The sequence below is a fragment of the Cydia splendana genome, chromosome 11, assembly GCF_910591565.1.
Source record: "Cydia splendana chromosome 11, ilCydSple1.2, whole genome shotgun sequence".
Taxonomy (NCBI): Eukaryota; Metazoa; Arthropoda; class Insecta; order Lepidoptera; family Tortricidae; genus Cydia; species Cydia splendana.
Window position 1 is genome coordinate 20,184,927 of NC_085970.1, and position 18,721 is coordinate 20,203,647.

Sequence of the window (18,721 nt, forward strand, 5' to 3'; positions counted from 1 at the left end):
TTTTTAATTTAGGGTGGCCAGCTATTGGCCGGTGGTCAGTTCCTGGCGAACTACCCTACTCTGTATCTTTAGGTACTTACTTAAAAGTAAACAAACAGTTTGTATATTTTCGGGTAGTTATAACATTTATTGGTTAACCGACCAAATACAAAACCTCGATCTGTCACTGAACATCTACCCTCTACTGGCTTTATTTACTTTTATTTAAATACCTACAGATACAGAGTATAATAACAGAAAGTTCACTCTAACAAAACACGTATATTACGAGTTACGACAGATATGGCCGCTAGATGGCACACGTGCGAGCGGGCGTCCGTTCCGTAGCGGCCGCGGCGACGCGTACTGCTCGCGCTTGCGGGGGCGGGCCCGCAGCCCTCCGCGCCTCATGACTCGACGCGGCGGTCCGTCACCGTCAACGCGAGCTCCTGATGATACTTCTCGGTACGGAGTGAAACTTGTCGACCGTTTTTCGACTTAAAATACGTGAGTGAATTCTTAATATATTTAATATGTCTGTGTCTCACGGAAGTTTTGCTATTAAAAAATAGAATTTTACAAAATCAATTACTGGCATATAACATAACAATATTTGTTATTAACTGATTAATTCTGATCTAGGCTAATAAGTCTCATATTAACTCTTAATACCGCAGCTTATTATAGGTATGTGTCATTATGTACGCTTAAGTTATTTAAGTTTCATGTTTTTATGAAACAAATTGTTTAAGAGCGCTCTTACAAGAAAAGTCGAAATAATGCAAAATTGATGATACTAGTCGACGAAATTCAGGACTTTGCGCTCATTATTAGAAACAATGAGTACTTGTTCCAGTAAAAGCGTCTTCTTATCTTTATAAATATCGTTGTAAATATTAGAAAAAGGACTTATTAAATTAGTAATGATTTTTTTTCTGATGGTCGTTTCCGAAAAACCCCGTGAAGCACTGAATGGCGAGCTCTTATTTGGAAATGTTGAGAATTTTACTTTGCTAAACCTGGCTATTTTGTATTACTAATACCCTGTACTTTAGGCATATCAAACTATATTTTTCCTACATACCTTTGAGAAAGAGAAAATCAAAGTAAAACGAACTCGATTTTCTCTCCGAAACAAGTGTCAATTCCTACGAAAATCTACTTAATATCGAAGTCATTTTCATACTCAAGCAATCTGCAACGTTTGCTTATACAGTTGGTATACATTAGTGTTTATGAAATTCTACTATATTTTTTTGGCAATTTTTTGAAAACTACTCTATATTACCGATGACGCGCGCTGCGCCAGCTCAGTGCCGCGGCAGAGCTTGTAGAGGCAGGACGTGTGTCGGTCGGCTCCGCACATTTTCAACGGCGACGACGAGGTTTTTTATCATTGTGTGCGGCGGGCGCCGTGTAAAACGCTATACTGTGTGCGTGTAAACCGCAACGAGAGACTTTGATCCTAGCACTGTTTTTATAGTATTATAATTTATAATGGTACAGTTTAATAAACTACCGGACAGGATTAAAAATATTTGAAACGACCTGACATTCTATATGTATTTATTTGACTCAAGATAGTGGGTACTCAGGGTCTGATGATGGAGCCGGAAGGTGGTCACCGGTACCAATCAACCATGCAACTAAACCACTTCGTGTTTAGGCTCGTTTTATTCATCTCAACAAGATCTTTGACACAAGATAGTACTCAGGGTCTGATGATGGAGCCGGAAGGTGGTCACCGGTACCAATCAACCATGCAACTAAACCACTTCGTGTTTGGGCTCGTTTGATTCGGCTCAACAAGATCTTTGACTTAAGATAGTACTCAGGGTCTGATGATGGAGCCGGAAGGTGGTCACCAGTACCAATCAACAATGCAACTAAACCACTTCGTGTTTAGGCTCGTTTTATTCGTCTCAACAAGATCTTTGACTTAAGATAGTACTCAGGGTCTGATGATGGAGCCGGAAGGTGGTCACCGGTACCAATCAACCATGCAACTAAACCACTTCGTGTTTGGGCTCGTTTGATTCGGCTCAACAAGATCTTTGACTTAAGATAGTACTCAGGGTCTGATGATGGAGCCGGAAGGTGGTCACCAGTACCAATCAACAATGCAACTAAACCACTTCGTGTTTAGGCTCGTTTTATTCGTCTCAACAAGATCTTTGACTTAAGATAGTACTCAGGGTCTGATGATGGAGCCGGAAGGTGGTCACCGGTACCAATCAACCATGCAACTAAACCACTTCGTGTTTGGGCTCGTTTGATTCGTCTCAACAAGATCTTTGGCACAAGATAATACTCAGGGTCTGATGATGGAGCCGGAAGGTGGTCACCGGTACCAATCAACCATGCAACTAAACTACTTCGTGTTTAGGCTCGTTTGATTCGTCTCAACAAGATCTTTGACACAAGATAGTACTCAGGGTCTGATGATGGAGCCGGCAGGTGGTCACCGGTACCAATCAACCATGCCACTAAACCACTTCGTGTTTAGGCTCGTTTTATTCGTTTCTATAAGATCTTTGACACAAGATAGTACTCAGGGTCTGATGTTGGAGCCGGAAGGTGGCCACGGGTACCATTCTACCATGTAACTGAACCACTTCGTGTTTGGGCTCGTTTGATTTGTCGCAACAAGATCTTTGACACAAGGTAGTACTGAGGGTCTGATGATGGATCCGGAAGGTGGTGACCGGTACCAATCAACCATGCAACTAAACCACTTCGTGTTTGGCTTCGTTCGATTCGTCGCAACAAGATCTTTGACACAAGTTAGTACTCAGGGTCTGATGATGGAGCTGATGATGATAGACAGGTACCCGTCGCCACCTTCGCGCTCCATCATCAGACCCTGAGTACTACCTTGTGTCAAAGATCTTGTTGAGATGAATAAAACGTGCCTAAATACGAAGTGGTTTAGTTGCATGGTTGATTGGTACCGGTGACCACCTTCCGGCTCCAACATCAGACCCTGAGTACTATCTTGTGTCAAAGATCTTGTTGAAACGAATAAAACGAGCCTAAACACGAAGTGGTTTAGTTGCATGATTGATTGGTACCGGTGACCACCTTCCAGCTCCATCATCAGACTCTGAGTATCACCTAGTGTCAAAGATCTTGTTGAGACGAATCAAACGAGCCCAAACACGAAGTTGTTTAGTTACATGATAGACTGGTACCCGTGGCCACCTTCTAGCTCCATCATCAGACCCTGTGTATCTTCAGTGTCAAAGATCTTGTTGAGACGAATCAAACGAGCCTAATCATGTTACTACATGGTTGATTGGTATCCGTGACCACCTTAATCATCATCAGATCCTCAGTACCAGTTCGTTTTTAAACCCTCTTGATACAAACTTTACAACCTATAGGTACCAAATGCAATGACGAAACATGTAAATAAGCGAGTAGGTACCTATAATTTCTTTCGAGTAATATACCTTCATAAGTACGAGTATGGGGCTATTCATAAATTACGTCGTTTCAAATGGGAGGAGTGGGGGGGGGGGGGTCTGGACATCGGATGATGGTAACATGACGTAGGAGGAAACAGATTCATCCGAAGCTTGATTTTTGGATGATTTGAGGGGTGGGGGGGGGGGGGGGTCAAAAATCGTCAAAAATAGATGACGTAATTTATGAACAGCCCCTATGTACATTTGCACTGCATTTAGTATTTTCGTACTTACCAAATAACAGTTTTAGAACTTTAAAAGTTAAGTACAGTTAGTGTTGTTATGGTTGATTTCAATATGCTTCGCGAAGGATCAAGAATGTTTAATCCATCATTGTAGTGCGAGTGTGGTAGAAGGGATCGGCATACTGAGCTCGCACGGCCTGCCGCAGCGCGTAAAATACCTAAACTCGCTCAACGCCGAAATGTAATAGCGCTCTTAAGTATCAACTCTTATCCCATTCGGCCTAGTTTTGATCCTAATCAAGGACCTTTCATTAAAATTAAACTCTCCGCCTAAGGTGGAATACACCTGTCCAATTTCTTTGTCCAATGTCATTGCGTCTCACCCTCTCATTAAGCAAAATGCGAGATGCAAATAACCATTGGACTAAGAAATAGGATAGATGAAAATACCAGCCTTAGACAGAACAGAAATTCATCATTCTCTTGCCCTTGTCCCATTCACTTGGGGTCGGCGCAGCATGTCTTTCTCTTCCACACCTCTCTGTCGCCTGTCTGTGTCTTAGACAGAACAGAAATTACTAGCATAAAACCCAATGTCAATGTCAGGAGAATAAAGGAAATGTAATAGAGTTATACCAAGAAAAGTCTGCAGCGATTTTGATAGCACACGCAGTGTAAATGTTATTTATACGTCATGATTTCATAGAAGTTTGACGTTTAAAATAACACTTGCACTGAGAGGGCTATCAAAATCGCTGCAGACTTTTCTTGGTCTAACTCTAATGAATTTTCAATAAAGTCAAAAGGTTGATTTTATTTACCTTAGATACATTTTGTATTTATTTTATATTAGTTTAATAAGTTAAATAAAGATGTTTCTAACTTTTACGTTCGTTTCTTTTTATCTCCATTCCGTATCAACAGTAATTAAGTACGGTTGTCTATTGTTTGTCCGAACATTATATAACATAATACTCATATGCCCGAATTTTATTTGCCCGAATTTCATTTCCCGAATTGTTTGTTTACCATAAAAATAGTGAATAGAATCAGGCGTTACTTTGCGGAAATCCATACTAATTAAAACCAAAATATTACTTTGCTAATCCGCGAAAAGATAACGTGCTAGTCAATCAGTGCTAACCCGTTATACTTACTTGCGTATTTTTACATGCAATTAATATTCCCACCCTCCCACCGCAAAAATAAATACGCAAATAAATATAACAAACCACCACCAAAAGAATAAACCTCGACACGTGTTTCGCCTCTCTACGAGGCATCCTCAGGAGTTGTTGACGGTCTGACGCCCGGCAACGGAATGACCTGTCTAGAATGGTCGGCCATATTTATACCTTGACCACTCCCCCTACCGTGCAAGTGTGAGTGAGATGGAAAAATTCGTAATAACGGCGATGACGCAACATTCAATTGTTCGTTAAGAATCATGCCCCTATTGTTGTACCTAATTATTTCCAGTTGTTCCAGAACACCCAAACGCAATCCCTTTTCGCAAACATGTAAAATATCAAAAGAATGATTCTCAGATAAAGTGTGACCTGTATCTAATAAGTGCTTTGCAAAATTGGACTTCTCTGGATGGTTATGTCTATATGACGCAACATGCTCTTTATACCTAGTAGTGAAACTACGGCCCGTTTGCCCCACATACACTTTATTGCAATCGTCACAGGTAAGCTTATAAACTCCAGACTTTTTCCCATTCTCGATCTTATCTTTGCCATTGCAAAGCTTCGAGTGCAAAGTATTATTTGTCTTAAAGGCCACAGGAATGTCGTTAGACTTCAAAATTTTGTAAATTGCATCAGACAACTTGCCAACATAAGTTATGCTCGCTTTATATTTCTTAATCGGTTCAGAGGATCGTGCCGCATACAACATAGTGTTGACCATACTATTCCGCTTTTTCCTGATGATACCACCCACAACAGACTTATCGTAACCATTCGAAACTGCTAAGTGATAAATATTATTTAATTCAATCTGATAGTGTTCATCAGAAAGAGGCACAGTCAACATTCTATGCACATAACAATGAAAAGCAGCCAACTTATGCTGCCACGGATGCGTGGAAGAAGCCGGGATAACTGTATCGGTATGTGTAGGCTTACGGTAAATTTTGAACTGATGCCTGTTGTTTACTTTAGTGATTGTTAAATCTAGAAAATTCAATGAGTTGTCTTGCTCTAGTTCCTTTTTAAACTTAATTTTTGGATGCTTACCATTAATTTCAGCAATAAATGCATCCAGCAGGCCCATACTACCCGTCCAACAAATAATCAAATCATCCACGTATCTAAAATAGTATAATATATTGTTGCCCACAATATGCTGGTTCTCAAAATGGTCCATAAAAATATCAGCCGTCAAAGGACTTAGTGGTGAATCCATAGCCAAACCATCACTTTGCAAATAATACTGTCCCCCAAATCTGAAATAATTTTGTTTCATACAAATCGCTGTTAGATCTATCAATTCATCTACTTCCCCTGGATGTAAACGTTGCCTTTCAAAAAGACCCTTAATAATCTCCAAAGTCTCTCCATATGCACATTTGTAAACAAACTGTCTACATCCAATGAAAGAAGAACAGCATTATCTGGTATGTTAATGTCCTGGATCTTTTCTATTAACTGCAAGCTATTTTTCAAGCAATATTTCGGCTGGAACTGGGACTTGTCTCTTATAATGGAATTCAACCTTTTTGCCAGATTATAAGTTGGCGCACCCAAATATGAGACCACTGGACGAACTGGGATATTATCCTTATGAATTTTGGGAAGTCCATAAAGAATAGGAGCTCGTGGATTCATAGGCACAACCATACTCTTCTGATGTTCGGTTTCAAAAACAAATGAAGAATTCTTAACTGCTTGTCTAAGATCTTTCTGGAACCCTGGAGTTGGGTCTCTTTGCAATCTCGAAAATCCGTCACCTTGAATAAGGTCTAGTACTTTCTGATTATACTGTCCCTTCTCCATAATCACAATGCAGTTGCCTTTATCTGCCTTTGAAACCACCAAATCACTGTCTTGCACTTTCTGTTGTATAGATCTTAGCAGCAAAACATCAGAATCAACACACGCACTCTGTGCTGGACTAGTACTCTTGATAACATTAGCCACCATGGTCTTTGTATCTACATCACCACGGCCCCGCACTATTGCAACCTCAGAATCCACTGCCAAATTTTCTAATGTTCTATGAGTAATTTTTGTCTGGAAATTATACTTCAAACCTTTATCTAAAAGCCCAATTTCATTTTCTGAGAACTCCACATTAGTTAAATTCTTGACTCGAGGATGGAAAACATGGTGAGTTGTTACTTGCACATCCCTTCTCCTTAAAAATGAACCAGAACTCGACTCTGTTAACCTATGCAATTTGTTAAGCTGGGTAGTATACATCTGGTGTGCAAGTTCAGAAGCAAAGTATCTCGCCTTCTGGTCCAGAATATCGAATTCGAGATTATGCAACTTATGGACCAGTTAAAGTTATATTATTTCACTCAACGGCGCATTTATAATAAAAGTTTTATCTAGAAATATTGAATACGTCTTATTTTGGCGTTTTACTTGTTTTTATAAATGTGGGCATCTCATAGTAGGATGATAAAATCTAGTCAATTAAGTGGATTTCTGCAAAATATCATTAGTTTTAGCAATATGTGAAATAAGCTTTTGAATAAAACGATAATAAACCGATTTCTCGTTCTTAATGAACTTAATGGTAAGCATCCAAAAATTAAGTTTAAAAAGGAACTAGAGCAAGACAACTCATTGAATTTTCTAGATTTAACAATCACTAAAGTAAACAACAGGCATCAGTTCAAAATTTACCGTAAGCCTACACATACCGATACAGTTATCCCGGCTTCTTCCACGCATCCGTGGCAGCATAAGTTGGCTGCTTTTCATTGTTATGTGCATAGAATGTTGACTGTGCCTCTTTCTGATGAACACTATCAGATTGAATTAAATAATATTTATCACTTAGCAGTTTCGAATGGTTACGATAAGTCTGTTGTGGGTGGTATCATCAGGAAAAAGCGGAATAGTATGGTCAACACTATGTTGTATGCGGCACGATCCTCTGAACCGATTAAGAAATATAAAGCGAGCATAACTTATGTTGGCAAGTTGTCTGATGCAATTTACAAAATTTTGAAGTCTAACGACATTCCTGTGGCCTTTAAGACAAATAATACTTTGCACTCGAAGCTTTGCAATGGCAAAGATAAGATCGAGAATGGGAAAAAGTCTGGAGTTTATAAGCTTACCTGTGACGATTGCAATAAAGTGTATGTGGGGCAAACGGGCCGTAGTTTCACTACTAGGTATAAAGAGCATGTTGCGTCATATAGACATAACCATCCAGAGAAGTCCAATTTTGCAAAGCACTTATTAGATACAGGTCACACTTTATCTGAGAATCATTCTTTTGATATTTTACATGTTTGCGAAAAGGGATTGCGTTTGGGTGTTCTGGAACAACTGGAAATAATTAGGTACAACAATAGGGGCATGATTCTTAACGAACAATTGAATGTTGCGTCATCGCCGTTATTACGAATTTTTCCATCTCACTCACACTTGCACGGTAGGGGGAGTGGTCAAGGTATAAATATGGCCGACCATTCTAGACAGGTCATTCCGTTGCCGGGCGTCAGACCGTCAACAACTCCTGAGGATGCCTCGTAGAGAGGCGAAACACGTGTCGAGGTTTATTCTTTTGGTGGTGGTTTGTTATATTTATTTGCGTATTTATTTTTGCGGTGGGAGGGTGGGAATATTAATTGCATGTAAAAATACGCAAGTAAGTATAACGGGTTAGCACTGATTGACTAGCACGTTATCTTTTCGCGGATTAGCAAAGTAATATTTTGGTTTTAATTACCATAAAAATGATGTGACATACTCTTTGTTTACCCGATTATTAGATTCCAGAAAGTACGAGTGCCATACGTGTTGTTGTCCATATTATTAATTGTAATAATATTATTTAATAGAATATTTAACCTCACCTAACCCACTTTTCCAGTAGTATTTCTTTTCTGTAAGGGTCGCAGTTCAAACCTAACTTAACCCATTTTTCTAGTAGCATTTGATTTCTGTAAGGGTCGCAATTCAAACCTAACCTAACTCACTTTTCTGATAGCATTTCTTTTCTGTAAGGGTCGCAGTTCAAACCTAAGCTAACCCACTTTTCCAGTAGCATTTCTTTTCTGTAAGGGTCGCAGTTCAAACCTAACCTAACCCACTTTTCCAGTAGCATTTCTTTTCTGTAAGGGTCGCAGTTCAAACCTAACCTAACCCACTTTTCCAGTAGCATTACTTTTCTGTAAGGGTCGCAGTTCAAACCTAACCTAACCCATTTTTCTAGTAGCATTTGGTTTCTGTAAAAAAAATTATATTATGGCTAGTGATAATTATGGCTTACAATGATGATGACAAATGATATTATTGAAATTGATTTTATGGGAAACAAAGTTTCTGGCACGTGACTAATATAGTAAACAATAAGTATTGCATATGTAATTACGGGAAACAATATAATGGCTGTTGACTATTATGGCAAATGAAATCATGGCAAGTGGGTGTATACCAATATGTTACACAACGAATGCAGCAAAAATATCTGATACGATCTCATTATTTTGAGCCATAAGAGCCGCTCACAGTATTTTTGCGGCCTTCGAAGAGTAACATATTATTGCAGGTGACTGTACACATCGAAGGCCGCAAAAAAAAACCAGACGCGCTCTTATTGCGCTGCTAATAATATCGTGTCAGATTTTTTTGCGGCCTTCGATGCGTAACATATTATTGCTGGTGACTGTAGCTTTATATGTCTATCACTTAAGGGTTCCCCCAAATATGTCGACGCGGAATCGGCAAAACCCGATAGGAAAAAGCTTTATGTCTACGCAATAAGAGCGAAAAAGTCGTTGTTCGGCCGGCACCTGCCGACGTGTCGACGGCTTTTTCGCGCTTATTGCGCGGACATAAAGCTGTTTCCTATCGGATTTTGCCGAATGCGCGTCGATATATCTGGGGAGACCCTAACTCGGACAGTTATTGAAAAAGTTCAAGGTTACTTTAACCCTTTTCCAAACATAGTACGATTTATCGACCACATACGCGCCAACAGAATTTCAACTTTAGCATTCCGATTTAAGGTTCAAACTAGATTGCATTTTCGGGAAATGTGACTTGTATTCAAATGGATCATCAAAGCTGGATTAATTGGAATATATTTGGATTTTTTTTTGGGAAAACTTGTAGATTGGTGCGGCCTGGAAAAGGGTTAAGATTGAAAGTATGCGATAGGCAGACACTCATATTGGCACGTCTGTGCATATTGAGTGATCAGCACATTTAATGTAGATCTTGCGCCTCCACAAGATAAGGGATTTCCTCTTCTGTCACGTAGAATAATTATATATAATGATAGAATAGCAAGTATTGGGGAGATTGTGTACAAGCTGGGGAACATTACATCTGTTAACCTATATACTGTGTTTGGTGACACAACCCTTCCACTCCGGCGCTCCGCCTATTATTATTCTCAATTAGTAAAAATTACTTCACAAGATCTAGTTCTAAATTAGGGTGGTATTGGTATTCCACCTATCCAATTTCTTTGTCCAATGTGTGTTGTGTCTCACATTTTGCTTAATGAGAGAGTGAGACGCAATGACATTGGACACGTGGAATACCACCCTTAGCTACGTTTGACAAGGAAACGTTTGCGCTATCTCACCACCCTGTCTGAAATTACAGTGTAGACGCACTATGAAGACATTTTTACCAATTGGACTGAATGCCACTTGAAGAATCTTTACATATTAAAAAAGTTAACATTGAATAATTTATTTACAAAACATCAAAAAAAAACACCATACTCATATACACCATATAAAAATATACGTCAAAAAATATCCACTTTCAAACCATAAATATGAAAAATACAATTCATGTTACAGTAAATTTTGAGAGGTTCAGTCGGTGACTGAACTCATGTGGTGACATGGAAATGTTAAGTAATTTAGGGTCCTAGCTAAATTGGACATTCCATAGCGCAAATATCGAACAAGCAATTTAGCTAGGACCCTAAATGGCGCAACAATCGCGGAGCGTGATGGTACATTGCCAACGACCAATTTTTAAAAGTTTTCATATAAATATTGACTGGACTACATCTCCGAAAATTTTATAAGTATTTTATGTATAAGTCACCCAACACATGTTCTTCTTCTTGGTTCCTCGAGATATTTCACATAGAGATCTGTGTATAGCTCTTTTACGTCTGGAACGGGGGCCGTTTCGGCAGCTTTCTTTGCTTCTGCACATAGTTTCTTCGCTTTCTTGTTAATTTCCTGGAGAGAAATGGAGAAATAAAGTTATCAGGGATTGGAGGCACTATACACATCAGCTCTCATGAATTACATATCTATTAAATTCTATGACCATTACGTCGCTTAGTAATATTAAGGTGCAGGGGGGCAATTTAGACTGCGGGGTATTTAAACTAATCGAAATATCTTACATGTTTTACATTATTAACTATAGAGTGTGAGCTGTGCTCGGGGTTTCTCTGAAGGATAGGATTCGTAACGAATACATCCGACAGAGAACCAAAGTTACCGACATAGCTCAAAGAATTAGCAAGCTGAAGTGGCAGTGGGCTGGCCATATCTCAAGAAGAACCGACAACCGCTGGGGTAAACGTGTTCTTGAGTGGAGATCGCGACTCGGCAAACGTAGTGTAGGACGCCCTCCGACCAGGTGGGATGTGGGATGACGATCTGCGAAAGACTGCAGGCAGATGCTGGATGCGGCAAGCTGAAGACAGGGCGCTTTGGCGCTCTTTAGGGGAGGGCTATGTCCAGCAGTGGACTAATATAGCCTGATGATGATGATGATGATGATGAACTATAGAGTGTCGTATATGTCCAGATAGCGAAAAAGTGTGTTGTGTGTGACTCTAGGTAATAATGTAAAACATGGAAGATTACCACTTTCACTAACATTAACACGATGCATGGACGATTACTTTGAATTACCCCGCAGTCTAAATTGTCCCCCTGCGCCTTAATATTAAATTGAAACGTCGCATTCACGGGAACAGTGAAGTGAACCCTGTATTTCTTAAGGCTATTAAAACATCTATACCTCAATCTCTTCATCAGTTGCGAGTTGTGTGTCCGTGAGCGTGTCCTTGAGATGGTTTAAGGGGTCCCTAGACTGCCGGACCTGTTGCACCTCCTCGCGCGTTCTGTAACTCGTGCCCGGATCCGACATGGAGTGTCCGTAGTAGCGGTAACATTCGAATTGGAGGAGTATTGGGCCGTTGCCGGCGCGGCTGTAGTCGCTCGCTACCTTGGCTATCTCCTGGAAATAAATAATAAAGCGGTGTCACAGCTACACAGCGATGTACTTTAAATATACCTACAGTATGTAACTGGACGTAAAGCAATTACTCAAACCCGTTAATGTACACTCCATACATCAAAAATCATTTGCGTTTATATGTGTGCGCGGCACGTCTGTAGTTCTGTACACGCGTCATTGTGTATGTGTGGCTAAGTCGCTTTACTGAGAGGACGCCAGAAGAAGTTCGCCAGATTCATGTCGCGGCCAGTCGCGGGGGGTATCTAATGCGAGTCGGGGCGGGGCGGTCCGTGGCCGTTCTGTATTATAATACTATTACTTATTCTGTGGTCATACTGAGCAATTTTTACTATGGGACTTAGCCCCGAAATCTCGAAAAAAAAATTGACTCTACCATAAGAAATTTCAACATCATACCAGCATAATGTATGAAAGCTAGCTGGATGAAGACCTCTTGGCCGCGGTGCCCATGCCGTATAGATTATTCCCACATAGCTCTAAGAGGGATCTAAGGGGCTAGAATGAACTGGTCAGAGGTCATAATACCCTGGTAGTGATCACGTCCATGCCATCGGCCTTGATCCCGGGGATGACCCTGCCAGCCTTGTAGTACTCCAGACTGGATGAAGACCTCTTGGCCGCGGTGCCCATGCCATACAAGTTGTTCTCGCATATGAATACAACTGGTAGTTTGAGTAGCGCCGCCATATTAAACGACTCGTATACCTGATGGATAACACCATAGAGAAATAGATACAAGTAAAGAAAGAGTGGCATCCATGACATCAGTTTTCTTACCAAAAAGTTATTTCGTAGTCGACATCTAGCGTCAAGTAGCGGAATTTATCAGTACTGCTAGTTGACAATAGATGTCGCAACCAGCGAAAAGTCTAATGCTCAACAATTTTCAGGTAATATTATAACCGGATTAACCGGAACTCTATTTTCAACTGACTACTCCTTCTGTTTGTAATATTAGTTGTAGATAAATTGTTTTAGTATAGTACCTAAATTTTTCGTCAATAGCGACACTTCACTTGTGACATCTGGTGTCAAGTAGCAGTACTGATAAACTATTACCACTACTTGACGCTAGATGTCGACTACGAAACAACTCGCGTATTGGTAAGAAAACTGATGTATGGAGTTACCACTCTTTCCTAAATAAATCTTTCCTTACGTCTTATATTTCTCTATGATAAGACGCATAGTTTTTTTGACAAGTTTATAAAGAAATAATTCGTCGACATCGTGGCAGTAGTAATGTGAAGTATTGTGGACCCAAATCGTGATTTTATGTGGCATTTCAACTATGATATAAATAATGTGTCACATAGCTGACATACTTATAGCTGCCATTTGTAGTGTCATGAAATGAAAGCCATGCACTAACGCAATTAATGTACCTACCATAAATGTACAGGGCCGGAGGCCTTGTGGGCCTAGGGAGAAATCCGAAAGGTTAGGGTCCCACAGGCAACCTAGCAAAGGTTTTGAGATGGGAATAAGGGGGCTCCCTAAATTCTAAGTGCCATACCAAGTGCCTAGGGGCCCTTGAGCTCTTAATCCGGGCCTGTAAATGTACAGCAAGCTGCAAAATTGCATGGATTCATTAACAGTCAGGAACACTTTGGCTCGAATAATGCTCTTTATTTTATGAGGCTGAAGAGTATTCAGGTTCACCTGTCCTTGATTGGAGGCCCCGTCGCCGTACAGGGCGAAGGCTACGCCCCCGTCATCGGTATACATATGGCCAAAACCCAGTCCGATGCCGAGTGGTACCTAGAGACAAGACAAACGCACCCATAATTCTTCCAAAAAAAGTTTCAGCCTGGCATAAAAAATTGCGATCTTGGATTTGATAAAAAATGGATTGCTAAGGATTATATAGTATAGATCAAGAAAAAGTAGAAGAAAACGCGACTATTTTTGTTACACCTTGTATGTTATATAGGTATTCATGGAGGCGCTTTTGATGACTTATACTAAGACGTAGGTCTGGCAGTCTTGGGCTATTAGTAAGATGTTGTGTGAACAACAAGTTTTGCTACACCCTTTCCAGGATCCATATGTATGTAATATACTGGTATTCAAATAAAGATCTCTAACTTCGACTAGCCGGCCGGAATTTGGAAAACAGTTTAGCCCAGATTTTGGGGAAGAATAGGTACCTACCAACAACTAGTCGACCCAGACAGAATTTTGATGACGAGACAACGAAATTTTAGGTAATGTCAAATGTCCGTACCACATTTTGAGTATTTATTTAGGGACGAAATGTAAAGGAGACTTTTGGTAGGTATGTCTCACATATTTTCGTCGTCCAATATCTGAGCACGCCTCTATTGTCAAGGCGTTAGAGTGCTTGTTCAGATATTGTGAACACCTTGGCCGCTCCGGTATATCTGATGGCGACAGTACCTGTCCGCCCACTATTCCCTGGCCGCCATAGAAGTATGGCGGCACGTAGATATGCATGGAACCTCCCTTGCCGGCCGATATTCCGTCGGCTTTGCCCGCAAGCTCTGACATCACGGTATACGGTCCGTTCTTCTTCTGCCTGTTTTGGAACATCATGGCGAAAGCTGTAATGCAACGTTGATACTTAAGAATAAATTGCGTAAAAAATAACTAAAACTAGCTAAACCATTTTTTACAATATTTCACTGCTATACCGATACCTGTTGGTACACAATTCTGTCCTAAGCAATTACTTTACTGATGCCAGACTATCCCAACCCAGAATATCTTGAGAGACGATTGTACCTACTGCACCGTGTGCGACATGTACCCTATAGCCCGACCCCTGAGTCGGCAAACTGCGGCTCTTTGGAAATAGAATTGCAGCTGAAATAAATGTCATATACTAAGAAAAGCACCCAGTCTGGGGCACTGCGCACTGGAGGTCTTGGTCACTTTTTCTTAGTATATGTCATTTATTTCAGTTTATAATTTATATGGTAGTGTTTCTACTTAAAATAAAAAAAAAATTCTGAAAATAATTTAATTTGTTCTAATACTTCTAATAGTATAGAATTGCAGCTCTCCATCAAGTCACTCAGTAACTTTACCAAGTCAAAAACGTTTGCGGCTCTTTCAGAATCCTAAAACTGGCGATTGCCACTGCATTTCGATCTTCTCAAGTTTGAACCCTGACCTAGCGCTATCGACATGGAAATTCATAGAAAACTTTGTCTATCGACTTTTTAAGAATCGTTGAAAAAGTCGATATTATTGACTTACCATGGCATCTGTACGAAGTAATAAGATTATCAACCGGTTTCATATTCGAGACTATGCCGGTACCCACTGCCTCCGTGCCCACATACAGATGGCAGAACCCATACACCTTCTTTTCTTTGTACAGACTGGCTATCTCAGTCTCCATGCGCCGTATGAGGACCATGTTCTCGTATAATTCTAGAGCTTCTGCCTTTGTGATTTTAACTTCGGTTGGAATTTTGCTTGCGTCGAAACAATGGACTTCTGGGGGCTGTAATAATTTTTGAAGTCTAGTAGAATATCTACGAATAATAGCGATCAATGCTTAACCAGAACTATCAGAAACGCGCCTTAAGCTACCTTTACCTATAATAGATTAATTTATGTTAGATGTAGTTTTATGTGCAGTCGCGTTCCTCTGATTCAGCGCCATCTATTGATCGGGAGTTAAGTTACCTACCTATATTAACCAAAGGCCTAAACGGCGAACAAAATGGATGGAACTGATGAGACCTGCTGCGCTGCGTTAGTGACGCCATCTGCTTATACTCGTACTAATATTCTACCAATAGCAGGGGTGCGAAACTCCTGACTTCGGTCAAACTCGGCTCCGCTCGGCTCAGTATTGCTCCGAGCAATTATTAGGGTTGGCACCACTTGACTTCCTTTTGCGTGCACGACCACAGATAAGATAATCACTTGATTTTTGACAACCCTAAATAGCCGAAAGGGATAGTGCCATATATTAGAAACGGACAGCATGATTCGACCCTGAACCGCTGTCAAACTTCGTTTTTGTAGGAAGTTTCCTTTCTGTACGGTAGTACTATTAATTATTCTGTGCCAATAGTATGAATATTGAGAAACGCGATTTTGTATAGACATCGGTTTTATTGTTTCGAAAGATATGAAACTTTACATACTGAAATCGGTATCGTGGCTTCAGCAGCATATTGTCGGATCGGTTTCTGTAACAAATCAATTTCAGTTAAAAATGAGAAATTGTATTGAGTAAACAAATAGCACATTCTGTAGGTAAAACAGGTATCAAAATAATCTACTCGTACTCAACACCCGTATTAGTTATAACTATGCTGTTTTTATATACCAGATACTATAACAATCGTTCGAGTGACGAGTGACCAATTTACTATAGTGTGTATCTTTAGGTATTTAAATAAAAGTAAACAAAATCTACCCTCAAATGGCTCCTTAAGCCAGTTGAGGATAGATGAAAACATTACACGAACAAATAATGTAGGTTAAAGTCAGGGTTGATACGGTTGTTCAGTGACTGATCCAGGTAGTTTTGTATTTGGTTGGTTAACCAATAAATGTTTTAACTAAGTACCCGAAAAAGTACAAATTGTTTGTTTACTTTTATTTGAATAGGTACAGTCAGCAGCAGAAGTTGCTAAGCGGGTCAGGTGTTCACAATGATCTTGACGCGACTTTATTATTAAGCGAATAAGAGCGTGTCAAGGTAATTGTGAACATCTCGCCCGCTTAGCAACTTCTGCTGCTGACTGTACCTAAAGATACAGACTATTAGCCAATCATACCTACTGTGTTTGTAGGTACCTACTCAAATGACACATTGGTCGTATCGAACTATCATTTAAGTAAGAAGATACATTTTTACCAACCTGTGTCTCAAGGCCACTTAACAAACGCGTATTAAAATACGCACCTATATTACTTATACATTTTTCTTTCTGCAAAAAATAAACAAAATAAGAAATAAATACCTATATTTTTCTATAAGTCCCAGGCCTCAACACACAACCGGCTGAGCGGCGATACGATGTTCGGATCGTCTATGGCTCTTGGTTGATTGATGGCTTTACGGGGACAAGGTTGATGGCCAGGGCTGGCTAGATATACGGATATCAGCTCCATGAAGCGCTGGACACGAGGCGAGCGCGTCGGGAACGATTTCTAGTCGTAAAAAAGAATAAAATAAACGCGATTGTTTCTAGTATTTTCAAGTTCATTAGTCAGTGGAGAATAGGTAGAGAATCATACTGACTTTGTAATTGCACTATTATTATTCTCCTTATTTATTTCTCCTCTTAAGTTAGGTTATTTATAATATGAATATAAAAGTAAAATATAAAAACACTTACAAAACAATAAAAAACATATAAACACATTATAAAAAACCTAACCTAGATTGCCGCCGGCAGCGGGGCTTGGCCCAAGCTGCCGGTGGTCAGGGCCGCAGAGTGAGGAACCAACGTACTATACGCGCCGTGTCCAAAATTACCGCCTTCTGCATCTGACCCTTTTTCCAACCACCCAGCGAGAGTCTCTCTAGGTGTTGGTCGAGACTCTTCGCTATGAGACCGTTCGCTGACACAACTATCGGAACAATGATCGTCGAGTCAACATCCCACATGGCGGTAATCTCGTGAGCTAAGTCTAGGTACTTGCTGGACTTGTCCTTCTCGGCCTTCACGAGATTCTCATCATGGGGGATGGTGAGAATTGCACTATAATTATTAACGCATAGAACTGGCACAGAGAACCAGTATTTTGCGCCATGAACCATAGAAGCGGGGCGTGAGTCTCGCGACCTAAACGCCGACGCCTGGCCACGACATTGCGCGACTGGCTTCGGCTAAGGCGACAACCATAGGTGGGAACAAAAGGTCCGATCGCGTGTCTCGCTTCCAACCTATGGTTGGAAGCCAGTCGCGCAATGTCGTGGCCAGCACGTAAGCGCCATGAATTTTACAGCGCTTGCGTTTTGGTCGCGTGGTACAGGTTGCGACTCCGACAATTTCATTGATTGTTATAGCTTCTCTATAGTAATAATACTAATAATAATTCAATGGACTTTGTATTGTAATAATAACTAAGCCTAGGTAGGGTCATTGCGCTAGTTTTCGTCCGGCTCTAGTTTTCGTCCATGCACATGACGAAATTTCAATATAAACCTTCATTGCTGCACAAATTTGGACTTATTGCAATCCTTAATATCTAAACAATTTATTTATCTACATAAAAATTATATTTTGCAAGTAGCAAATTATAAATGAAATGTATTATTTGGTAATCCGTCAAGTGGACACACCGACTGACTGACGCAATTACAATAATAGGTACTTTCCTACTTTAGGTCTGTTCGTTCTCACCATCCATTTATAGGGCTTGTCTCTTCTCTAGCCGCATGACCAACTAAACTAAATTGATCTGCTGATTTACTGTGTGTTTCCGATGGTAATAAAGTATATACATACAAATATAACTTTATACTCACCAAAACATATTTTACTAAATCTTTGAACTTGTTATGAAACTGTTTGCTGAACCTACCTAACATTTTATCTGAAATTTAGATTTAAATTAATTTGCAATAAACTATAAAATAAACTGTTTGAAGTGTTATGAAAGTGTCAATTTAATGTCATTCATTTTAGTCAATGAAAAAAAAACCAAAAACACACTGAGG

The 18,721-nt window shown here is 40.1% G+C and overlaps 2 protein-coding genes across 5 annotated transcripts in view; both read right to left on the reverse strand.

The window, feature by feature from the left end:
• LOC134794877 (multidrug resistance protein homolog 49-like) overlaps nt 1-18,721 on the reverse strand; it is a 167,357-nt gene that overhangs the window by 102,914 nt on the left and 45,722 nt on the right. The gene's annotated exons all lie outside the window — the stretch shown is intronic.
• On the reverse strand, nt 10,509-18,669 carry LOC134794916 (uncharacterized). 4 transcript variants are annotated; one of them, XM_063766769.1, is made up of 9 exons: nt 18,530-18,661; nt 16,914-16,982; nt 16,191-16,235; nt 15,289-15,538; nt 14,467-14,630; nt 13,729-13,827; nt 12,592-12,771; nt 11,827-12,045; nt 10,509-11,030 (listed from the first exon to the last, which is right to left on the reverse strand). In XM_063766769.1, the coding sequence occupies exons 1-9, from the start codon at nt 18,590-18,592 to the stop codon at nt 10,887-10,889; spliced, it is 1,233 nt and encodes a 410-aa protein (XP_063622839.1). In that variant the 5' UTR covers nt 18,593-18,661; the 3' UTR covers nt 10,509-10,886. The 4 variants fall into 4 exon arrangements, with proteins under 4 accessions (XP_063622839.1, XP_063622840.1, XP_063622841.1 ...); XM_063766770.1 differs by lacking the exon at nt 16,914-16,982 and having other exon boundaries at nt 18,530-18,669; XM_063766771.1 differs by lacking the exon at nt 12,592-12,771 and having other exon boundaries at nt 18,530-18,662.

Bases quoted from the DNA above. Each gene is read 5' to 3' on its own strand.
- LOC134794916 (XM_063766769.1), bottom strand. From the start codon at position 18,592: ATGTTAGGTAGGTTCAGCAAACAGTTTCATAACAAGTTCAAAGATTTA. The intron at 13,828-14,466 runs GTACTGTCGCCA...TCTTGTCTCTAG, and splicing joins AGGGAATAGTGGGCGGACAG to GTACCACTCGGCATCGGACT. The intron at 12,772-13,728 runs GTGAACCTGAAT...GTTATCCATCAG, and splicing joins GGGCCTCCAATCAAGGACAG to GTATACGAGTCGTTTAATAT.